At 37.4% G+C, this 26263-nt stretch overlaps 1 protein-coding gene across 1 annotated transcript in view; it reads right to left on the minus strand.

Annotated features, from left to right (window-relative positions):
- Positions 1-304: 304 nt before the first annotated feature.
- TAB3 (TGF-beta activated kinase 1 (MAP3K7) binding protein 3) overlaps positions 305-26263 on the minus strand; it is a 36071-nt gene continuing 10112 nt past the window's right edge. Inside the window, exons 2-7 of the mRNA XM_026848596.1 lie at positions 19706-19894; positions 15866-17318; positions 12532-12692; positions 9221-9314; positions 7587-7670; positions 305-4856 (exon numbers count right to left, since the gene is read on the minus strand). Of these exons, the coding sequence (XP_026704397.1) occupies positions 4708-4856; positions 7587-7670; positions 9221-9314; positions 12532-12692; positions 15866-17318; positions 19706-19807 (2043 nt within the window). The 5' untranslated portion in view covers positions 19808-19894 and the 3' untranslated portion in view covers positions 305-4707. The remainder of the gene's footprint in view (positions 4857-7586; positions 7671-9220; positions 9315-12531; positions 12693-15865; positions 17319-19705; positions 19895-26263) is intronic.

The following is a 26263-nucleotide window of genomic DNA, read 5'->3' on the forward strand; positions in this document are numbered from 1 at the left end:
ACTACACACTCTGAACATCCGATGTCCTGTTTCCACAGCAGAAGCTGCACAGAATATCCATCATCTATATGGCACTCCTGCTCATACAAGCTGTCCACATTCACAGGAACGGGATTTGGACCCCAGTTCAACATTCACCAATTGCCTAATGAGAACCACCAAAAAATAAAACCCCAAAAGCCCCTGAATCAAATCTGCAATAACGATGGGTTCAAGTGGAAGATCAGAAACAATCAGACTATGAAAGCAAAAAGGCTGTATTTTTTAAATGTTTCCTACTACATACAAGAACAAATGCAGGATGTTATGTTTGCTTAGTTTTATTAATTTATTTTTGCAGGAATCTGCAACTTGGAGTATGCACTTTCTGGAGGTACCATGCATGCATAGCCTCTGAATGCTTTTATACAATTTCATCTCTTAGTAATAAGTTCATTCACAGCATACACAAATCTAGAATGTAGACACCATATATACAGGATTAAACAAGATCGTGTCTTCTTTTTTTAATGAAAAAATTTAACAGGGTTTCACACAGCAGGAAATATGGATTAGATACACTGGTGCCACCATAAATAAATAAGTTTCAAGAACACATTTTTTTAAAATCAGTTTCAAAGGTACTGAAAATCCAGGATTATAATATTGCATTAACTCCATTGATTTCTGATTATTCAAAACCAAGAAAAATATTTGCATTAATATTTATGGACAAAAAGAGCAATGAAAGCCCCAAACTGAAGAAATCTGGCAAAATTCAGTCATGTCTAGCTTCAGATAATATTGACATTTTGAAACAAAAGCAAATGCAGCAGCACATAGAGACAGTACTGACTATGAGATGTGATATCTGTTCATGTCATCTTTACGGGATTTAGAATCACTGTAGTACAGAACACAAATTCTGTGGTACAAAACAAGCTGATGAATTGTTTATTTCCAACTGTTCACTTCTTGTCAGGATAGTAATTTTCACATTCTAGGGTATATCACTGAATTTTAAAACAAAAACTATCACCCTGATGACAAACTTGTTTTGATACATGTAATATTCTCACATTCTTTTTTAAAACATTCTTTATTGTTTTAATTTTGTTTTGTCCCCATTTCAACTCAGGTATTTTTATTTCAGTTTCAAAGGGTTTTACAATCATTAAATGTAAAAGTATCGAGAAATTGAAATGAGAGATGTATAACTGGGATAAAGTAACTGAAAGAAAAGGTTTGTTTGTTTTAAAAAGTGATTTAGTAGCATATCATAATCAGAAAGTACTGAGACCAGCTCTTTTAAGAATTATTACATCTTTTCACCACACCTCCCATTTTTCAAGGGAAACACACACATACTACAGACACACAGATACACAATTCAATCTGATCTAAGACTACATTTTACAAAGTACTTCCTTTTGCTTGATTTCCCACCCCTGTCCTCTTCACCCAAACAGGACTAATAATTACATCAAATCAGAAGTAGATCCAAAGTTCAGGATTTCTTTTGGTTTACTATATTCTGAATCATTTTCCACAAGCTCCACTCTAAATAAACTTTGAAAGAACTACAGTAGTATTCTATAATTAAAGGGAATTCATCTTAACGGCACAGTAAATATAAAATAAGCTTTATAAAATTGCAATAAACAGTGAAATTATTTTGAATATCTGAATGTCCAAGTCAGTTACAAACTCTACCAATCTAGTAGCATGGTTGAGGGAAAGCTCGGTCATTAAGGAAAAAAAGAAAACACAAGTAGTGCATTAACTCAACACAATGGCATCAGCATCCCACCATTCTCTCTCTCTCTCTCACACACACACACACGTTTTATACAATACAGTGCATTTTGTATGCCAGCTGACATTAGGGTTTTATGTGCATTTAATAAATATTACATAAACCAATCTTTTTGGCATAATCTGCAATTCAGTTGGGGTATGAATGGCATCACCTGCTTTCATAAGGAAAAAGGATCTTCCAATATTCAAAATACAATTTACATTCTAACAAACTAGAAATATTCAAGCACCACGTAAAGTCTTTGCTATTAACGTCTGAGTACGGGCATTTACAAGGTTTGGGTTTTTTTTTGTAGAAGCAACAAATAAGAGTAATTAAAAAACTGGAGTAAAATTATTGGTATGAGGGAATTCAATGGCAATTAATGGCACTCACTCAGTCTTCCAAAAAGTATCTTGCTGTCATGGCAGCCTTCCTTATCCTTCTCTGGTGAGGCTATGACTAAGATTAGCAAGTTTCTATTTATGGTTATTACAGTTCAGGGAATTATTGGACTGCGTGCATTTCCCCCTCCTTCAAAAGCAGCATCTATTCTGTCTGAAAATGGCACAACTCTATTGATGCATGACACACCTACTCACATTTGCTGACTGACATTTCAGTTGCTATCATTTTGTAATTCCAGCAAAAACAAATGCTTCTAGAACTTCAATAGAAGTACAAATGAACAGAAAATTGAACTAATACAGAGGCAAAGGCATCATGATAGAAAAGTCATGAAGTTACTGGTATTGTTTTGAGGAGTTCATTATACAGCTGACAACAGCAATGGTACTGCTTATCCTAGGTATTATGCTTCTGCTTAGGTTTTCCATTTATCTCAGTTTTGTCAAAACTGTCCACTTACATGAATAAAATTCTTATCTGCCTTCTAACTTCATTTGACAGTAACTTTTTTATGCCTCTGCACATGTGATAAGCTCCCCACATAGTAATAGGGAGGGGAGGGACTAGCTCTGATGCTTTTGACTTTAACTTGCTCATCAGTGATATACAATTGATTGCTGGAATCTCTTAGCTTATTTAAAATTATGCTGAAGATTTAATTAGTGCAAGAACATATTGAAAAATGCCAGATAAAATATTGGTTCCTCATCTAAGATCACAGTTTGGTTTTTACTGTTATCTTTATAAACTGCAGGGAGAGAAGACACCAGATTGAGCAATGCAGTCAAGATGAGTTTTTCTCCACCCACCCCTTACAAACGACGCTTGATTTAAAATAAGGATTCAGACGCATGATTGTTCTACCACAACTTAACATGTTATCACACATCAAGTGAATTGTGGTAATTGACCATATGGATGTGGCTGCCATGAGCTAAGAACAATGTAAAACGAAGTAGTTTAAATCTCTTCTGGTAAGGTTTAGCTAGCACATTTTGCCTCACAGATGCAAAGCCAATTACCATAACTCAGCTGATGTGCTTTGTTGCATCTCAATCTTGACAAAGTTATACCATAAAAACTCAAATGCACTGTACCAGCTTCTGATCAGTACACAAGAACATCCTACTCAGTCGCACAGTTGTGTAACATAATCATTCAGCTGCCCAAACCCAAGTTTGATTTCACAAGTATTGAGTGCTTTATTACAGCAACCTGAAACATTCAAACAAATTGAACATCACCTTTATAATACAGTATAACATATGCATAAAAGTACCAGTATGATTTTCAGTTGCAAGTCTTGTGTTCTTCAACCTACAGCAAATATTTCCTGAACAAAATAAAAAGAATGCAGTGTGTAATTTTTCAAGATCTGGCATCTGCTATTTTATACAGGCTGGTTTATTAACAATGTGCAAATAAACCTTTACTGAAGAGCTGATTCATTATTTTTCAGCTAACTTTGAACTGGGGCACAAAGTACCTTCTGTGCTGTAAACATCATGAATTCTTCACAAATTGGAAGCTGAAAAGGCCTAAGGAACTGGGTACAAACTCTTCTCATACACAACCATGGCTGAGCTCAAGTTTTCAAATGAAATTTGGAGTAGTCTGTGTTTGGCATACGTCACTGTGCTGCCACACAGCACAGGCTTAGAAGATTGTTGTATATAAAAGCATACTTTTAGCTTTGAAACACGACGGCCTATTGAAAGCATGCAGCAGTATTTTCATCCGTAGTATGGTAGAATTCATTCTTAGTTTATTACCAGTGTTGACACAGCCAGGTGAGCACTGTACAAGCAAAAGGGATTGTAAAAAATTACCTCTGATTAAACTCTCTGTAACACTCATACGGCATCTCATTTAGTCACCTTAGGTTACTATTTCAAACAGCAATTTTTTGTAGACATAAGTTACCCTGAAAAAAAGCAGCAGTTACAAATACCCTTCTCCTTGCTTTTGATACATTGCAAAAATTCCTTGAATTTACCTGTCTTCTTTTTCAGTAGCTTACAATCTAGAAGCACAGGGATCCTTTGTTTTCCAGCTAGCAGTGGCCAGGTTAAGTCAGCTCTGGCTCTTCAGTTTTTCTGGTTAAGTGTAACATTTCACACCATTACTAAGAGTCCTACAATTTCTTAAAAAAAAACCCAAAACAAAACAGTTTATTGGGGGGTTTTTTGAGCCACTAAGCAGTAACTATAACCACAGGACTAAATACCAGTAGTTATTTGCTTTCCTGTATACATTCTTCCCAAAATTAATCCTTTTACTTTTTCAGGTTTCGTTTTCTGCTTTGCTCAAAGCAATGGGATAAGAAAGAATTTTACCCTTTATTTATTTATAGTGTAGCACAAGCAGAAACATCTGAACACATTACTCCCACCCCTTGCAATATGAAGATTGTTGACTGGCAAAGGCCGGGCAGATGGACTGAAAGGTTCCCCATGTTTCCTTCTCCTACAGCTGTTGGCTTGAGAGCCTGTTTTCAACTCAATGCAGCCCCTTCCTGATTTTCAGGTGTATCGTGGCATTTCACACTGCTCACAGCGATTTAGTGCTGGGTGATTTAGAAAGGTGCAGCTATCACAATTCCATGGAGCCCCTTCAAAGTCTTCATCTCTTGGCTGAGTCCGTGGAGTCTGTTTGGAGCTGTTTTGATGCTCTAAAAAAAGCAAAAGGAAAACAATTTTTCTTATTTTGGAAGAGAAGGATGATAGGCAAGATCATACTACTGTTTTTTCACCTCATTAAACATTCTATCTAAAAATGCATGTGGAAACCTTCCTACTTTGGTAACATTAAAGGTCTTTTGCTAAAGCAGTTCTAATTCAGCTTATGAAATCTGAGTATTTAAAGTATTTCACTTCTGTAAAGAATCACTTACCATACTACATTAAAAACAAAAAGAGAAGTCACCAGTGTTAGGTCACTGAACTGCTAAAGGTTTAATAGCTTAAAACGTACTGAAAAGTTTGTTACCGGAACTGCAACACCATCCTGTTAATGAATGACTTCATAGGTTTATGTACAGCAGTCCATTACCAAATTCTAAATTCCAATAACCCTACTTTACCTGAACTGAAAGGCTACTTTTAACTTAGTTCCTTCAAACAGTCTGACAGATGATACATTTTCTGCATCTTCTTCTAGCATTTACTCAGGCTGAAGAAAATACAATACAAAAATAAAATGGTAGGCCTGTTTCAAAACAAGATGGTTGTTCTGATTCCTTAAGGCTTTGCAGCAGGGATGTGTGCATGTGAAGCAGCACTTAAGTCTCTTTTCGTTCATAAAATCAGCATGTATGCAAATCATATATTAGGTATTAACCCATGGAAAGACTAGGTTTTCCTATGTCTCTTACCACCACCTCAACACTTCAGGTTATCTACTAGAAGTGACAATGTGGAAACACAGCATTTTACAAAATGTTAATATCTGAAGCATTAGCACACATACCTAGAAGGTAAGGTCAAGATACCCATCTGATAAACAAACGTGTGTAGAACAGCTTAATTAAAATAGAATTTACATTGTAAAAAAAGGACTGCAATTTGTAATTCAAAGTGTACACGCTGCTGTCATCTGTTAAGAAATCTACCAGATCACGGCTAATGACAAAAGTTAGTCCAAACAGTCCTTAAGTTTGTCTTCAGAAACATACTTGAAGAAAATAAGTGACCTCCTTGCTTGGATGTAAACCCTCTCCAGTCCAGAAGTTGCACAGTCACATTAACAGTGCTTGGCCTCAACAAATTCCTTCTAAGCAAGCAAGTAGTGTGGGCACTAGACTGCATTCCTGTTGACTAGCCAGGTGGCAGCACTGAGCAGATCCTTGTCTGACCATATCTGTCTGCCCACACCTTCAACAGCTGAGAATTAAGGAAATGAAATTTCTTCAGAAAAAAGTATTTTGACAACTCCATGTTAAAAGTTAAGCTCAGTACATTAGCCCTAAAACTGACCTCTAATAAATTGACAGACAAAACTGGGAAGCTGGTCATAAAAGTTGTTAAAATCCTTAAAGACACTGTATTTTCAATTGCCAAATAGAATAACTTATTTCATGCAAGTTTTGCACATTCGTCATTTTGCTTTGAAATAATAAATCAAATAGACTAGTGTAATTAAGATAATTTCCACAGACATCATGAAGTGTCAGTGCTTTAAATCAATCACGTGATCACTGCAATTTAACATGAATCCAGGCAGCTGCCTTCATGCCACTGTTCACCTGCTGCTACTGTCTTTCCTGAACACTACCACCTATGCAGGGAACTCATCCCAGTACTGCCCTTTTGGTTTATTTGAACGATGATCAGTAGTTCTGGGCCTTCTCTTTCTTTTAAATTTTAGAAAAAAGATCACTGTTTATCCTGTATCAGAGCACAGGACCACAGATTGGCTATTTCAGCAGAAAGACTCAATGCATTTAAAAACTTCCATTAATATTTAAAACTATTCTTTTAACAGATAAAAAAAAAAAAAAAAAAAAAAAGGTCCAAAGATACCAGAGACAAAAAGTAGGATTCTGCTTCAAAATCACCACTGAATTCATGGGAGTTCAGAGAGCAACTGAGATACGTGGCGACTAGGTGTCTACTTAGGATGAATTGAGTCACTCTGGGAAGTACTGACTGAATCTCCACTGGACAAAAAGTGAGACTAAATAAATAGCTCCTGTGCTCACATAAAACTTATGTGTCCTAAGGTGGACATGAATCCTAGATACTATACAATTAAACACAGAAAATCTTAGAAACTAGAAGTGAACTCGTACAAGTGGGACACTGTTATCTCTTTAGACCTATGTGAGGAAATTCTGCTGTCTTGGTCCTTAAAATGTCTGAAGCTCTTATTGTGCTAAAACTTCAGGGCTACTGTGAAATTCATACTCTGCACAAAAAATAGGTAAAGTATGACCAGTCAGGTTAAAATATAATTAAAAATATAAATTTTAAAAAGCTGCTGTGACCAACTAAACTTGCAATAACAGATCCCAGCTAAACTACAAAATCCTAACAACAACATGTAAGAAGAGACCTAAGCAAACCTGACAGAGGTTTTAACCTAGAAGTTAAAAAACAGAATTAGGAAGCTCATGTCAACACATAAATGTTGGTATACTTTCAACTCTTTTTCTAATAGTGAATAACAGTATTTACAAACAACATATTAATTTCTCAACAACCTGCCTGAGGAAAACAAGTTGTAGCCAGGATTACTACTCTTCTATAAAAATGTTTTGGTTTGGCTTATATAGAAAGAAAAGTTATAATAGTTAGAATTGTGTCCTGTCATGACAGTGGTTTTTAAAAAAAGAAGAGAGGGGCAGGAAAAAAAAAAGCTTTCTCAGTGCATCTTAGGTAACAGTGCTTATTTGTTGACCTACCCTTTTTATATGGCTTTGGTGGCACAACAGGACCAGGCTCTATGTTATCATAGAAGTTACATGTGGCTTTCGGATCAAAGTTCCCTGTCAGAAAACAAAAGTAAGAAAGAAAGCGTAACTCAAAGGTTATTTACATCCCTATGCCAGCGATATGAACATCTAGAGGCTTCAGATTTTATACATCTTTTTATTATGACATTATACATTAGCTTCTTCCTGAGTAGTCTTTCGTCACGCATTTTCAGTTTTGTGTTGATTTGCAGCAGGCTAATCCCATATTGAAAAACCCACCCTAGTTCAACATTCTGTATTGCTCTAAAAATATGAAAACAAACCTTTCTGTAGGATACTTTCTTGGTAAAAAAGGATATACTATGTGTATTCTAATCTATTTGATTGTATCTATGTCAATTTTTTGTCACAGAAAGAGGGCTTTTAAAGACCTCAGTAGATTTCTGTTTGACAATTTCCTGGCTGCAAACCGTAGCTCTGTTTTGTATTACTTGATCAGAACCTTTGTCAGCAAAAAGTTAAAAATTTAAGAATCTTCACTAAGGAGTTGGGTTCTTTCTAATTAGCTCTTAACAAAGTAAGTTTTAAGTTGCCACTTCCTTGGTAATGTAATATAACTTGGCCAACAGAAATATTAACAAGTCAAGTTTATCAGGTTGCAACTGAAAAAGATACCTTTTAGAGGAAAATTGATATTGATAATCAAAATTTAACTTCAAAGAGTCCAAGCATCCACATTTAAGAACATAATAGAACCACAGAATCAGTTAGGTTGGAAAAGATCCTTAAGATCATCAAGTCCAACCGTTAACCCACCACTAAACCACGTCCTCTTTAAGTGCCACATCCACACATCCTTTAATACCTCCAGGGATGGTGACTCAACCACTTCCCTGGGCAGCCTGTACCAATACTTGTCCTCTCACTGAAGACATTTTTCCTAATATCCAATCTAAACCTTCCCTGGAGCAATGTGAAGCCATTTCCTCTTACGCTATTGCTTGTTACTTGGGAAAAGAGACTGACATCCACCTCTCTACAACCTCCTTTCAGGTAGTCACAGATAGTGAGGTCTGAGCCTCCTTTTCTCCAGTTCCCTCAGCTGCTCCTCACAAGACTTGTGCTCTAGACCCTTGACCAGGTCTCTTGCCCTTCTTTGGTCATGCTCCAGCACCTCAATGTCTTTCTCGTAGTGAGGGACTCAAAACTGAACATGATATTTGAGGTGCAGCCTCAGCAGTGCCAAGTACAGGGGGACGATCCCTTCCCTAGTCCTGCTGGCCACATTATTTCTGATACAAGTCAGGATGCTGTTGGCCTTCCTGGCCACCTGGGTACACTGCTGGCTCACACTCAGCTGGCTGTCGCCCAGCACCCCCAGCTCCTTTTCTGCCAGGTAGCTTTTCAGCCACTCTTCCCCATGCCTGTAGCGTTGCATCGGGTTGTTGTGACCCAAGTGCAGGACCTGGCACTTTGCCTAGTTGAATCTTATACAGTTGCCCTCAGCCCATCGAGTCAAAGCTGTCCAGATCCCTCTGTAGAGCCTTCCTACCCTCAACACTCCCACCTATATATAAATTAAATTTGTTTTGTTTTGTTTTTAAAAAATATCAATTCTATACCTCTAGATTGAAGGAGATCAACTTCTTTCAGTGTACAGTCAACATTTATCTGGAGCTGTCTGTTGAGGCTTCTCAACCTGGTCATTTCCTCAGGCTAGAAAGAAAAAACCCAATACAGTAATTGTGGGAAAGTCAGCACCTTATCTGACATAGAAATAACATTGCTATGTCTTTGTTAACAGCTTTATTTGAAATTGAGTACAGATAAGGCACTGAAAAACACAGCCAAGATTCCACAGCCTGTCCCATTCCCCCTACCCAATGTATTCCCTCAAAAAACATTCTTCTATTTGAGGAGGAAAACAAACCAAACCAACAAAAACGAACAAGTTACTCAGTATTAAAATTAATTAGTAAGAAGACATAACTGAGCTCAAGTTTATAAAACCATACACCTTATAAACCTGTATAAAGTGGTGACTTGCTATACAAGTTTACATCAAGATGATCAGGAAAGAGCTGCAGCTCACATTAATTATTATATGATTTAACCAAACAAGGTCAGAAGTTCATTTTTTTGCAACACTCCAAGAAGCTCAAACATGCCAAACTTTCTAGCCCAGTACATTTAAATCATTCACTGCTCCAAGACAGTAATTATTCTTAATAGAACAGTTATTTAAGTCCATATATTTCCATAGAACAGTTATTTAAGTCCATATATTTCCATATTGTTAAGAAACCCCAAGTTACTGAAATACTAAGCTTTCTCAATGCTAGCAGCAGTGATTATTAACACATATGTACGAATAACAATCTTATCCTAGGATACATTCCAGCATCACAAAGTCACAAAATCACAGAATGTCTGAGGTTGGAAGGGACCTCTGGAGGTCATCTGGTCCAACTCCTCTGCCCAGATGGCAGACAGCTTTTGAGTATCTCCACAGATGAAGACTCCACAACCTCCCTGGGCAATCTGTGCCAGTGCTCAGTGAACCACACAACAAAAAAGGTGGTTCCTGATGTCCAGAAGGACCCTCTTGTATTTCAGTTTGTCACTGGCCAGGAGTCTGGCTCCATCCTCTTTGCACTCTCCCTTCAGGTATTTATATACATTGATAAGATCCTCCCTGAGCTTTCTCTTCTCCAGGCTGAACAGTCCCAGCTCTCCCAGCCTGCCCTCACAGGAGAGATGCTTAGTCACCTTTGCAGCCCTTCAGTCATCTCTCCAATATGACCACGTCTCTCTCTTGTACTGGAGAGCCCACTCCTGGACACCATACTGCAAGTGTGGCCTCACTACTGCCAAATATAGGACAAGGGTAACCTCTGTCCCCTTTCTGGCAACACTCATAATGCAGCCCAGGATATCATTAGCCTTCTTTACCACACTGCTGGCTCATTTTCAGCTTGGTCTCCACCAGGACCACCAGGGTCTTTTCTGCAAAACTGCTTTTGAGCTGGTCGGCCCCCAGCTTGTATTGGTGCATGGGGTTGCTCGTTCCTGAGTGCAGGACTTAGTACTTCCGCTTACTGAATGGCATGAGGTTCCTGCCAGCCCATTTCTCCAGCTTGAAGTCCCTCCAAATGGCAGCACAACTCTCCCAGTTTGTATCATCAGCAAACTTGCTGAGGGTACTCTGCCCCATCATCCAGATCATTAAGGAAGATATTTAAATGATTTCAGACCCAATATTGACTCCTCTGTGGTACACGACTAGTTAATGGTCTCCAACCAGACTTTGTGCCACAGACTACCACAATCTTGGCCTGGTTATTCAGCCAATTTTCAATCCACCTCACTGTCTGCTCATCCAGCCCATATGTCATCAGCTTCTCTATGAAGATTTTAGAGGAAACAATGTTGAAAGCCTTACCAAAGTCTAGGTAGTCAATAATCACTCTCCCCACATTTACCAGGACACTCTCTTCATCCTAGAAGTTTATCAGATTGATCATGCTTGACTTCCCCTTGGTGAATTCATGCTGACTATGGCTGATCACTTTCTCGTCCTTCATGTGCTTAGAAATGGTTTCCAGGATCAGCTGTTCCATCACCTTCCCAAGGATCAAGATGAGGCTGACCACTTGTAGTTCCCTGGGTCCTCCTTCTTGAAGACTGGAGTACCACTTCCCCTCCTCTAGTCTTCAGGCACTTTTCCCAAACACCATAATCAATCACAGATTATCTCAAGTGGCCTCGCAATGATATCTGCCAGCTCCCTCAGCACTCATGGGTGCATCCCATCCAGAACTATGAACTCATGTATGTCTGCTTTGCTTAAGTATTCCCTGACTCGATCCTCTTCCACCTAGGGTATACTGTCCTTGCTTCATTTTTCCTGAGGTCTCTGTGACTCAGGATTCCTGAAGGCCTGTAAAGACTGAAGCAAAGGTGGCATTCAGTACCTCAGCCTTTTCCATGCCCTGTGTAACCAGGTTCCCCATCTCATTGAGCAACAGGCACACATTTTTGGTAGCCTTCCTTTTGTCACCTATGTACTAACAGAAGCCCTTCTTTTTGTCTTTGACATCTCATGCCAGATTCAACTCTGATCGGGCTTTGACTTTCCCAACCTCTCATCCTTGCATGCTCGCACAGTGCCTCTGTATTCCTCCCAGGACACACCTGCCACAATGCAGGTGAGACATAAAGCAGCCACACTAGTTGAGCACCTAACAGCCCCTACTATGCCTCCCAGCCTACAATCACATGCATTGTTTATGTCAACACAGTAAGTCTGAACTGATCTGGTTAACAACAGCACAAAGTGGAAGTTATTTTTCAGTCAGATGAATTCTCTTATCAGAGCCATACAGGCATTTGGGCTAGAGCCACTTTGCAGGTGGAAGTCACACACAGACAGGAAGAATCAACAAGGAAAAGAGGAGAGAGAGGTGCCAACTCTTTGAGCCAACACTGCCACTGGAAAGTTACTTGGCACATCCTGCACATACCAAATGGGAAATAGATTGTCTATGACATGCAGCTACTCAAAAAACAAATTACCTTTTTAAAAAAATGTGAAACTTTGCTGCATGAACACCAAGCTGTATATGGCTCAGGCCCTTTAAACTGACATACACTTTTATAGGTTGTTAGGAAAGTAACTATCTATTCAGTCCTGTGATCCAAAAAAGAACATATATATATAAGTTTCAGAAATTCTGTTATGAACACTATCTGGACACATATCTGTTTCTTAAATTATAAGAACTGACTTACGACAAGCCAAGAACTTAAACAATAATCTCCAAAAGATAGATGACTTTATACCCAAGAATATTTTTTGTATAATACTTTAGTTCATCATAATATAAAAAAAATAGATTTGTATCTTGAATTAAAATACTAACAAATTGCTTACTGTTGGAATTGCAGTTGTACAGCTAACTCTTCGAAGCCGTCTCTGCATTAGATCGTGCTCCATACCATTGACTTCAGACTTCAGGCGTTCGAGCTCTTCTTTCTCAAGTTTCAGTTCCTTTGCTAATCTCTCCATCCTTGCTCGTTGATGTAACAGCAAGGCTAATGTTTTACATGGAATAAATAGTTACTAACACACACAAACCTGGAAAACAGAATTCTTAACTTATGCATAAGATTCATGAGTGATCTTCCTGGGAAAAAAATTAAGTGATCATAAATATGCAGCCAAATAACAGTGTGAAGATGCTTTCATGCCAAATGAACTACAATTTAGAACAAAGTTCTTCCAGAATAAAAACACATTTTAGACATTTGCGAAGTTGATATTACCATTTTGGTCAAAGCTTCTTTTTTTGCATTTGTTCTTTCTTGTACAAAGGCACCTGTGCAAGGAGACAGCTTCTCAGGATTAAACAGAGACCTAGTTATATTAATACTGTACTGACAAAAAATAAAATAAAAATACCAGAGGTAAGAAGGGAACACACACTCCCCATCCGCTGCTCAACATCAGGTGACATACTAGCCTTGAGACATTAGCTAAATGTCAGCCCTAAACTGTTTTTTTTCCACTTCAATTACAGATTATGCTGTAATAACTTTAAGTAGTCTTATCTTTTCAGAGAGTACTGTAATTCTCAATATTCTAAGTTCCTCAGTGCTCAAAGGCAAAACTACAGAACTTCAATAAACCAGACTAGATAAGCCAGAAAATAAAAAAGTAAGGAAAGCTCAGGCGCTTCAGTCTTTAACTCTACAATAGAGCCGATTTGCTGTCCTCTAACCTCTCTCTGCTGTTAATCATTCTTTCATATATTTGTCATGCTACTAAAATTTAGGACTCTCGGTTAAAAGCTGATGTTGGGCTCCCAGCCAAAGAAAGAGTTTTCACTAGCTAGAAAATAATATTTACTTTCTGCAAGAAGAGCGCTTCTCAGTATTTCATCATGATGCAAAACTGGCCAAGGCACCTAGTGTCATACTTAGCACTTTCTTATCTGTCTGGTTTTACCTGATTAATGTCTACTAGGACAGAGAAAAATAAGAGAAATTTGCTGTGGGTATTCAGACAAGCTCACTGCTAATAACACAATGTTCCAGCAAACTGTTCAAATGTATGAAGATATGTACAATCCACAAAATGCTATTTGATACAAAGCACCAGCTAGCACCTGCCCTTTTCTTCACCCCTATCCAACACAGGTGAAGAAAAAACACAAGTATCTCAAGAATATTTACATAATAGCTAAAAAAAAAGTTTGAAAAATAAGCAACAACATGACACAGGTTACTGGTGGAGGACAAAAATAAAAACCCTACAACAGTCAGGAGCATAAAAATAATGATGTTCTCTATCAGGTGTCAGTATTCTGTGCAAAAAATACAGAACTATACTTTTGATTTTGTATGGATCCACCAATTCACAGCTGAAGAATAAACACTGAAAATCCTACCCAAGAATAACATGAGATATTTTTATAATACAGGCACCAGTATTACTGAACAAAACTGTTCTCTACTTTTTGAAATAGGATAAGTCATCCAAGTAAGAGTTTAAGAGATCACAAAATTTAAAAAAAAAAAAGTACTAGGCTTTATGATTTTCCACTTTTACTATCAAACCTTGCCGCTGTGAGTCCTCCAACTTAACATCTGATATGACTACATTACACAGCTTTACATTATATTCTAGTACAACTCATCAAACATGACTCACACTACAAAAAAAACAGTGGAAGTACAGACACCGGAATGGATTTTCGGTAATGCTCTTCACAATGGTTCATATTTAAAAGAAAATTAAAAAAAACTTGTTCCCTATACTAAGCTGTTAAATATACTCTTCTTTAGGACTCCTTTGTAGTAGTAAAAAAATGTAATGTTTATTCTTCTACAATTTATTTCGATCAACAGTTCAGAGTGCAGCAATATCCAAGTCCCAGCTGTGATAGGTTATTGCCACAAAAGCAGATGCCCCCAAACCAACATACTAACTAGTTTTATTCGTTTTGTTTTCCAAATACACAAGTCTAGTCAAAGATAAAGGCAAAACCAGATTTTTACTTTTCAGAATATGTTTTTCTCAGTTATGTGAAGCTACTTATAACTGACAATCTTTAGTGAAGCTGTAATAGGAACGCTACCAAGCAAAGCCTATGGCCTAGGACTTACAGACCTACTAGTGTGACTTCTCTAAATAACATTTCCAACTGCATCTACCAGGTACAGAACAGCTCTTTGCTGATGAGCTGGAATAGCTCAAAAGACACAAAGCAAAATAAGAAATCAAGAGCTACAGGGCTGCATTATAACCGCTATCTCAGCTCTCTAAAATGAAAGGAAGGCTAGAAGGAGCAATGGAGGAAAAGACTCTCTTTTCCAAACACAAATCCAGAAACAAAGCAAAATCTTTAAGTAATTACTGCCGATTATCATTCTGTTATTACCCCAAATGATTGGTTTGAATGTTTGCAGACTGATGCATCTGCTCAATTTCAAATGTTTCAAATCTATAAAGCTGATTACTCTGAGAAGTTTTCAGCTGAAGGTTAGACATCACCTTTTTTTTTTTTTTACTAAATTACTTAATTCTTCATTTATATGTAGTATTAAGACTAACTATGTTCTATTCCTATGAAGCAGGACACGAATTCTAACATTTGTCTGCCAATCTCTTCCTCTTCTTTGAGAGCTCTAAGTGGAAGAAGCATACCTTTGATAAATTTCTTCAAAATAATTATTTCAGTACCCTTCAAACAAAAATGATTTGTAATGACACCCAAAGTAATCTTAGCAGGAATCCTAATTCTCCTCTTTCACTTACTATTCTTCAATCTAAACCAAACAAATTGGGTTCAAATTCCCTGCATGTTAGTGCTTCAGGCTTTATAAAGCATCAGAGTATGGAAAAAATACAGAAAATAATAAAATCCCCATGTAAATTTATGACACAGTTCTTCAACGCAGAATTTACAAACTCAACACACAGTATATGAACAAACCACTTACTCTTGTTAGCTGCGGTGTCTTCTTTTAAGAAATTCCCCTAACATCAAAAGCATAGCAACTCCAAGAACCTCAGACATACTTTATGCATTAGACAGAAATTTGGCAAAATTTTTTAGAAATCAGAACAAACTTTCTCATTAGATGATTTTTGGTGTAATTTCTATTGTTCTCTGTACAGGTCCAAAAATTCTCACTTAGCAAGTAGAAAAATCAAGATGAAAATGCATTTTACAATAATACAATTTGCAGGGTGAAACATTTACCTTGTGTGTAAGCATAGTCGTCTGATCCAGAACTAGAACTTCTCTGATACTTATGGCTTCCTTTTTCTCCTCCAGATCCTGGGATTACAGAAATAGGCTGAATAGGTTCTGGTGCTGCAGAACGCTCTTCTTGGTCCACTAAATTTAAAAGATTCTCAGTCGGTGCTCGACCTACTGTGATTTTAAAAATAGTTGGGTTCGGCTGAGATACCATTACCCGAGGAGACTGTGTTGGTGCACCTGTAGGTCCAGTTGGTTGAGTGTAGGTAATATATACTGGATTAACACTAAATGGAGGTTTGGGTTGACCCGACATACCTCTTGATGGAGAGCTTGAAGGAGGAGTAGTGGTTGTATACAGCGGGTGCTGGTTTCGCTGAGATGGTTGATTACTTATCGGTGAAGGACTTCTGTTCATTGCAGTCCCAGGTCTCTGTGGTGGCTCAACTGTAATTTCTATTTTATTCATGGAACCTTTGGATAAACTAGGTCCAGCAAAAGGAGGAAGATATGATACAGAGTGACCGCCTTGTTTTTGAAAAGTCTGGGATGCTTGCTGATATGGATGGGGTGGGACAGTTGAAGGACTAGGAGGCATGAAAACGTGTGAACTCTGATGGCCCAACTGAGGAGGCTGAACTTGGTGTTGAGGAGAGCCAAAGGGAGAGGGACACTGGGATGCCGGTGGTGATCGAAAAGCTGACTGAGGGATCTGGGGTTGTTTAGGAGAATACTGAGAAGGTTGGTAGTTCTGTTGATGGGGATACACAGGTAGAGGACGGGGAGTATAATGTGGAACTGGGCCCTGTGGCGATGAATGCCACTGTGTATTCTGAGGAGTCTGTCGTCCTGAAGAACTCTGAGATGTCTGTCGTATATAAATAGAGCCAGGAGTCCCATAAAGATTGCTTGGAATCTGTGGAAGAATTTGTAGAGCTCTGGGTACGCTCTGTCCAGAGGGGAGGTTTTGTGATACTGTAACAGTAATGGGATTTGTACTGTACCGAGGTATGTGCATATACGTGGGAGGAGGGCCTTGCATAGCAGACGTGTTCATTCCTGGTTGTATGGAAGATGGCTGTGGAGGTGGCTGTGGAGGAGGAGTAGCTGCATTTCTATTCTGGTCATTCATGAAAAATGGATTGTAACTAGGAGAAGCTGCCACAACAGCGGGAGCAGAATGTGGTTCTTGAACTAAGCATATCAGCTGTTTACCTGCTGTGCGTTGTGGATCAATATGTCCATCACTTGAACTGTGTACCAGTGTACGACCACCATTAAGTTGAGCTCCATCCCCTGCATGATAGCTGGTATGAGGATGAATACCCAGATTAATGTGCAAAAGGCTATTTCTATTCATTCTGCTGTCATCGGGGCTATGGTACTCCATATATAAGTATTTGTTGCTCTCCTGGGCGAGGGCTCGACAACAGGCATCTAGGTTGTTGTTGTTCTAGGAGTAAGAATGAACACCTGTTATTGTCAAATAGCAAAAGAAATAAAGCCACTGCTCAGCATTCAACAAGCATTCAGCTGAAGCTGCAATTAAACCTAGCTTGAACACAACTAGAGACACAAATTTTGAAATAAAGGTACTACCTACTAAGTCATAGGATAAGCAAGTAGTCCATAGCTCACACTGCATCCAGCAAAATCCTACAGTAACACTAGGTACAGTACAACATATTGAAAAAAAAAATCAAGTCCAGTTTTGGGGAAAGCAATGGTTAGACTTCTTGGCATCTTCTGCAAGGAACGGGTATGTACAATTATCTACTTCTAACAACAGCATTCAAATCAAACTAGATCAAAATTGCAAACTCTGGGAAGTCAAAACAAAAATGCAGATAACATTTTAATGTGTATCCAAATATTTACTGTTTTCACCTTTATTTTACTGTTGACCTGGGTATTTCTCCTTACCTGAAAGTTTAAAAGCCCAACCAGCTTCACTTAATAGAAGAGAATTTAGTGCCTTAAAAATGAAGTCAGAATAAGTATCGCTTGAAAAATTACTGGCAATTCCATAAAGTACCTTACAATTCTGACATAATTTCAGCTGCCTTTAAGAATTTCAGGGTCAAGGCTAAAAAAGGTTTATGCATACATCAGTGAGAAACCAAATAACCCCTGTAAACATTTGATTTTTTCTGTGGTACCAGCAGCTAGCTGAAACTATACAGACAATATATTATGAAGCAAATCAAAAGTATAATGGGGAATTCCCTTTCCCTTCTTCCCCTCTTCACTCATTTCAGCTTAATCTAGTCTTGCTGAAAGAGTGACATGAATGATAGCTTTTCCAAAAGAGTAAAATCACTAGAAAGCATGCCAGATTGTGGATGTTTTTTTTCCTCCCCAGTTTCTCATATAACAGCCTGTACCAGCTGTGGTTCAGTTTTTAATTTCAACAGTAGTTAAAGAAAAAAATTTCACTTTAAGTTCAATTACATCTGGCCCTCAGCACCCTAAATCTGTTACATGTGATCCAAGACTGATCCCTTCTGTGACATACAGCATCTACTACTAGAAAAGTATGTACATATTTATATATATACACACACACCCCCCTGCCTTCCTTAGTGTGCTAAGATTATCATTCTAAGAAATATACCTTAATAATGGTTTCATTTTTATTTTAAACACTATCACTATATAAAGTTTGTATATGTATTAATACTCATGGCCTTCAATACAATTTTCAAAAGCCTATTCAATGGTTGAAAAGTCACAGTTATACTTCTTTTCTAAAAGACTGATACCTAGTCAGTCTTAATTACCTTCACAAAATTAGATACAATTTCATTATCAAACACACATACTAAGCATCTTCTCACATGAAGACTTACTACTGAACATGACAAAAGAGTCCAACACTTAATTATGCATGGCTCTCACTCCACAGATACTTCTCTCCAACTACTTCCCCTTCATGCCAAGCTCCCCTCCTGGACCCCAAAAGTCAACGGGAATATCCAGATGTATCACAGAAAAATTTTAAACCAGAACATGTGGGAATCAGACTCTGTAATAATAACCAGCACCACAGCACCAAGACAGCAGTCTCAAAGAAGTTAACTGCTACTACCATCAGCCACTTGCCAGCTAAACAGGACTTCACAAAGAGCATCCTCAGGTCACTTCATCAGGGTGGAGGTAGAGAGAACATAGATAGGACAAGCCCTAACTTGATTTTCTCAGGGTATAGGATGTATTTGTCATTTCACATGACCCTAAATTTTTGCTAGGTCCAAAGCTCACACTGGTTTAAATCTAGATCACGTACTGCAAAAGGTTAATGGAAATGCGTGGTCACTTACTATCACTTCCAATTTGTGATTTTATATAAAGGTGGAAGGAAGAAGTGGAAAAGAAAAAAAGAACTGCCACCTGACTTGGAAACAGAGAGTAAAAATAAACCTCTGGACAGCTGTGGCAAATAAAGATGCCATGAAGACAGAAACCCTTTAGATTCCTAGCTAAGGCCAGTTCCTTATCTTTGAAGTCATTGTTTGCTAAAATCTCCTCCAGTATATGTATGTTATTTATGCAGTCATCATCAATAATCATCCCATTACCCACTCTCCTTATTCCCTGTATGCATACAGTCACAGATCACACAGACAAGAAAGACTAGTCCATGAAAAAAACCCACAAACAGAAGTGAAGAATAATAAAATCTTTGTACATAAAAGACAGGACAAAAATGCAAGTAGTGGCGTCTTCCACCCTTTCACAACAAAACCAGAAGCATGAAAATCTATGCTCCCTATATGCTACTAAAAAGAATTTTTACAGTTCAAAAATACACAGTCTCTTAAATAAAACTCTCTACCATACCTGAAGCATGCACTGAGACACCACCCCTTCAGGTATCTCAGGGAAACGTTGTCGGAGATCATGGAGTACCTGCACATCGAGTTGTTGACTGCCCTGCGCCATGCCAGACTGATGATGTTCCAGATTACCAGAAAATGGAAGTCAACAGGCCTTCCAATGATTATGGTCTTCTGAGGCTTCTGGCATTTTCTACAAGAAAGAAAACATAATCAATTATCTTTTAAGCCATCACATCTTTTCCTTCTTCCCCAGCTGCACAGGTAAAAGAATTACTGTACTCAATTTCCAGATCTCAATATCAAGAGAAACAGTAGCTTAAATGCAAGAGTGTGAATCATCATGTCTCAAATTCTAATATTAAAACACTTAACATACCACAGATATGTCTACATGACATTTCCCTGGAATGTGCTTAGTTCAGGTCTTTACACAGTCCCACTGTGGTACCATGTAAACATAAATTAATCTGACCTTCATAAAATGGAACTGTTACATATCTACTCCCAGCGGCATTCTGAATGGTTTGTAGCAAAGTCTAAAGTTATTGCAAAGCATGCATGTCTTCATTATTTACAACATACTAGAAAGAACAGGATGGAAAACTAAGTAGCACAATTATCCAAAAATACTCCTCTAGTAATAGGGCTTAAACTCTTTCCTCTTTACATCACTACAAATCCAAGAAGTTGGAAGTTATTTTTGTGAAACACAAAACAGCATTGAAAAACCCCCTTTTAGGATTATGATAAGCATCTGTAAGATTTTTGTAAAGCACCTATTATATTCATACTAACATGATTAGTGACAGAAAACCCTCTTTCCATTTCAGGATTCTTGTGTTCAACAGTGAAAAGATTCTATATATCTGAACTTCAATACCCAAGGCAAATACAGTCTGAGTCTACTAGAAGGCAAATACAGTCTGAGTCAACAATGCTTTTCTCGCTTGTGGCTTATGATCACAGCAGCAGTAATCGAAAGGTGGCTGAAGTCTAAGTAAAGATTCACAAAGACTTCGCGTGAAGGTGCTGCATGATGTAGCCCCTGTAACACATCTATTACTAATAAGCTTCAAAAGCCTTTCCAACATTACCACTCAATTGAACTCTTAGCTGCAGAGAATGTAGTGCCATGTTCAAAAACAGAAACGAAAGAGATACCAACTGAATTGGTGTTCAAGTAATGTATTAGCTACTCAAACTCCCAAGTTTAGATCATGCTTATCTCAACCTCAGTGCAATTGTGGGTGGCACATAATATAGATATTCCAGTAAGATTTTCACTTGTTAGCTCAACTTCTAATAGCACTCTAGAGCAGTACAACAGATCAGCATATATGTATACCTCTATGCACTACTAAACTCCAACAGTTTCCTGTATCTTTCTTAAGTAAGTCTTAGTTTTCACAAGCAAGGAAATAGAACATGTATCTTTAAAGACATATAAAGTGTCAAGTTCAGGGTAAAAAAGCTTTGGTGGTTTGGAAGGGGTTTTTTTGTATTATTTTGAATATTTAATAACCACACCTTTCTTTTTTCACCTCTTTCTAAACAGTAGTTCATTTCTCTGAAAAGAGGCAAAACAACGACCACTACAAAACCAGAAGTCAGCTCCACTATCTGGCTACTTTGTATGTGGACAGTTTTTAACTGACATTACCATTCATTAAATAACACATATGCTTACAGGAAGGGATTGCTGTCACATCTGATATATTGTAGTATCCAATATTGCATCTGTCACATCACACTCTTTCTGAAGATAGGACAAATTTAGAGAACAGTAAGATAGGTGACTTAACCTGCTGTGATTTAAGAGATACTACAATAAACTTCCATTGTATAATCACAACGCAGTTCTGTTCACTGTAGTAATGCTGCAGACTCCTTTTATTTTAGAAGAGTTTCCACTGACTACAAGAGCCAGCTGAAACTTCCTATCTACACTCACAGTAGGGGATCTTTTGTAAAAGTTATTTTTTGTAAATGACAAACTGTCCTGGTTCAGCTAGGATAGGGTTAAGTTTCCCCAGCAGTGTGGAGGGAGCTCTAGCTGGGGTATTCAATACCATGCTGACATCAGGTCTGGGCACCCAAGCGCGGGAAGAGCAGGGACGGCTTTTGTTCGTCCTCGCTCCCCTTTGCTGATGTATTCTTGTGGTATATCTCTGTATATCTCGTCCTGTTCATTGTTTTTACTGGTTATTATTATTGTTATTGTTTGATCATTTGTTACACTGTTGTATTAAATCTTTCCTTATCTCAACCCCAGGGTTTGTATCTCACTCCCTGCCCCGTCCAGTCTAAACCAACACACAAACAAACATCATACTCTGAAAGGCAGACTACCACAAGAATTCTCAAAGAAAACCTGACAGCAATCAAGCTCTACGCAGTTCTAGACATCTCTCCTTTTCCCAGGAGGCAGGAGATGAAGTGCAGTAATGGAGGAACATCCTACCAGAATAAGCTGCCATTAAAACCCCTGTGGAATAACGACAGTATCTGAAAATCTGAAATAGAAGATAAGAATTTTAAGAATTTAATTTGCTTGAGCAGAAGGCTTTGCATCACTTCTCTCTTCAAATGCAAATTCAAATGTAACACAGGTGAGCAGACTGGAGAGCCATCATCAATACATACAATGTTTTCTACAATTTCTAAATTAATAATTTATGTTTATGTAACACTTCGTGAATGTCTGGTGAATAGAGGTGTAACACTCAATAATTAGCAGTTATTGGCCAACTATAAATTTTACTACAGAGTCCTCTTATAAATACAAAAAATGGATAACAGAAATTTCCATTCTCATTTTGAAAAGTTGAAGCTTCTAGCCTTTACAGTTACACAGGTAGCCTTGGAAAGTCTATAAAATACCTGAAATAATTGTCTTGAGAAGCATGAACACACAATCATTTAGAACTCCTTGGATTCCATGGCTACACTACTGCGGAAATTTATTATCTTTCATCTAATATCACAAAATTCACTACTGCTGTATCTAGAGGCCCAGCATTTTGCACTGCCTACAGGTGTGTGCACATTTTCCACTCTAAGCAGGCACAAACTGGCTGGAATACAATACTTGCTTCCCATATAGTTCCACAACGGGCAGGTGGAACAGCAAGCTGTTCAGAGCCAAGAGCTTACAGCACAGACTACACAGCTACAATGCTTAGACAAGAACTCCTGCTGAGCCACAAGAGACTAGGAAACCAATCCCTTAAAGCTGCTTTCCTTCACAGCATGTACAGGCTAAGGGACATGCCAAGGTGCACGACAGTACCAGCCCTGTAATTACTGAAAGTTCAGAGAGCAGAACACACCAAAACCAACCCAGAGTCACAATGGAAGCAAACTGCTTCATCTGTAACTTTTAAAAGTCAGTTGAGGATACCCTGACTCTAGTTGAGAAGTATTTCATGAGGATGGATAAATTAACATACACAGCAGTTCTAATGGCAAAAACAAAGGATATTGTTGCAGAATTGGTCCCGCTGTGTTAACACATAGACTTGACCTCGGTAGCTACTAGTCAATCATGGGGATTATGCAAAGCATGACTCAAATCCTAAACAAGCACACTAATCAGTTTTTCACACCATTTACATGCCCAAATTATATGTACAAGAAAACAGAACCTTAATCTTCCTTAAGCCGAATTTGTACCTTGCAAGTTAAGAAAACAGTTAACAGTTCCATCAATCAACTGATGTCTCTTTTCTGAAAGAATAAAAATGTAGAATTACTATAGTTTTGATACTTCCCACAGTTGTGTTCAAATACATACAAAAGGTAATCTAATTCACTAGTCTTATTTTTGAAGCACTAAATCACCTAAAATGAAGATGCATGAATCACCAGTAATGAGATCCAACTGAGAATAAATTAGGTCAATACATACTATCTGGAAGTTTATAAGTTATGTACTGGTGTGCACTTATGCAATTACAATGTACGCAGTAGCTAAAATAATTCCTGAGTGAATTTCCAGAAAACAGGTTACCTGGAAGACAGTTTGTCAGGCCTCATCAATTTAAGGTTAATTGTTGAGAGTATTATAATAACAATTGGGTCTTGAAGGATAAAAGGGAAAAAACAAGACAAAACACAATAATAAACAAATCAGTTTATAAAAGCAACACCTCAAGGGCATCCTGCTTCTGTACGTTTTACATAAATTCTTTTCTTTTAAAAGATTATTTAAATCTTTAGATCACAAGGATGAGAAAACAAAGATGGATTTAAGTACAGTCAGGTAAAGAACCTCAAATTTTCCTCCAGATACTACACAAATGCAATTCATAAATCTCATTGTCCTGACTTCTAATCAAAAGCATACTGATGCCTAGAGATAAAAAGTGGAGTTACTGAATCACATTCATGTGAATTCAACCCAGTATTTACAAATTAATCTATTTTTCCTTCTTGCTCATCTCTGATCAGAGTGCTGAATACAAATTTTGGCCTTCAGATTCATAAATGCAGCAGAAATTTTTTTACTTAAGCACTCACAGGGCAATTCCTTTAAACACTTGCACTGGACTGACAGGCTTTTAGCCAAGAGGTAGAAAATGATTCAGGGAAAACTTGCAAAGATGGATGCTCTATTCTGTCTAAACATTGCAGGAACTGGAATATGAAGATGCTATGAAATTTAGGGGGACAAAGCAGCAAAACAGTTTCAACTTCTTACGGTATCTTTAGAGCAAAATGAACAAAACTAGTATTAACACAAATCAGTAAGCTGAAAGAAAAATGAGCATACATAACATCTCCACAAAGCAGAAGTGACTTCGACTTTAAAGACAAACACATCTGCAGTAAATATGAAGGAGGAAATCCAATAAACAGTTATACAATGCAAGCTCATGACAGTAATTCTTAAGTGTTATCTGTTTAAACATCCTTTGCCAATGCCAACAACTCATTTCTGTTTATATTTGCTGCCTGACAGTTAGGAACAATACTTCTGAGTAACAACGATACCAGTGCTACTCAGAACTTTATTCCTGTTCTGAGCCAAACAGAAGTGCAGTAGCAGTCTGAACACTCTCTCCCTAAACAGGAATTTTCCTTATTTCTCTGTGAATAGAGGGAGAACTGTGAAGAGTGAGGACAGGAACTGAGGAAGCAGAAAAAAAGATAGGAAATTTTAAAATTCAGTTTAATTACTCCAGATCAGTACAGAATTTTACTTTCACCAAAAATGGCAGGGTAAAGAAAAATGAGATCACATCCAAATGAAAAATATGTTCTTTAAATGGAAGAAGAATAATAAAGCTTAATATTCACTTGTAATGACTTTACTAAAATATGCCATTTTGTTTTCAAAGCTATGCTAGACTAACTGGCTGCACAGCATGAGTTCTGAATCTGAATGACATTCTAAATATTTTGTTCTAAATTTATTTATTAAATGGAAAAAAATTGTGAGTGCATCTTATGATTCATATTAGTTCTTGAGGTAATTTCAATCCATAAGATTTTTTTCTCAGTTTGGTCATGTTAGCAACACTTCTTGAAATTACTTTTTCAGTTTTGTTACTGCATTTTTCCTACTATTTATATGGATGAAGTTCTTCTCAAAAATAAGATATTCCATCTTCTGGAAAAAAAAACAAACTTGCTCTAGTCTGAAAAGCCTCTTAGAAGAACACAGGCCATTCTCAAAGCACAAAAAGCATTACTAAACTTGCTCTACAAAGTTGTATTATTGAAGTATACAGTAAACAGGGTACAAAGAGTGCTTATGAGGTAAAAAAAGTTTTATATAGATTACAACTTTTTTTTTTTACATCTAATTGAAAAAAAATTGTTGCTTATTAATGACATACCTCATGACATTCATGTTTCATGACTATTTACTTCTAGATTCCTAAATTCAAGATGTTTTACAGAAGTTAATCTACCAAAACGTCATCCACATACTGAATAACAGTGTTTTCCTTTACCAAGCACAGCGCATAAACAGATTCTCCAAATAAATTATTATTTTCCCAACTGTGAAAATTATTTTGTTGTACTACTACAACACAAAGATTTAAGCTGCATTTAAAAGATTAGGCTACTTACTAGAAGTATCTTTATTACAACCTATTGCCCAAGAAAGATGGTAAAAACATTCCACCTCTCACAAAAGTTAAATATCACCTATTCCACTTTCAGCACTAATTCAGCAACTAGTCTAAAGCATTTATTATTATTTGTGAATAAAAAAAAATCTTGGGCAACTTAAGTCCCTAGAAACTGTCTTACTAGCAAAGGATTTAAAAGTTTTTATTTACATATACATGTATATAAATGGAAAATTATTAAATTAATTACTTATTTGTTACAGTTTCTTGAAAGAAGTTATCCAATAAGCAAGGACTGCTTAGGGAGTAGATGTCAATTTAGCTTCTAGAATAGATGTGGACAAACTTCAACTGCCTCCAGAGTCATCTAGAGATTTGGCTACAGTCCTCCAAGATGCCAAGATTTACTGCATATGAGGCAGCATGAAAAAGTAGTGAGATCAGCTGTAGTGAGTTACAACTCATACGTATACCACTGA

The sequence above is a fragment of the Athene cunicularia genome (assembly GCF_003259725.1).
Source record: "Athene cunicularia isolate RWA chromosome 1 unlocalized genomic scaffold, athCun1 chr1_part1, whole genome shotgun sequence".
NCBI classification, from domain to species: Eukaryota; Metazoa; Chordata; class Aves; order Strigiformes; family Strigidae; genus Athene; species Athene cunicularia.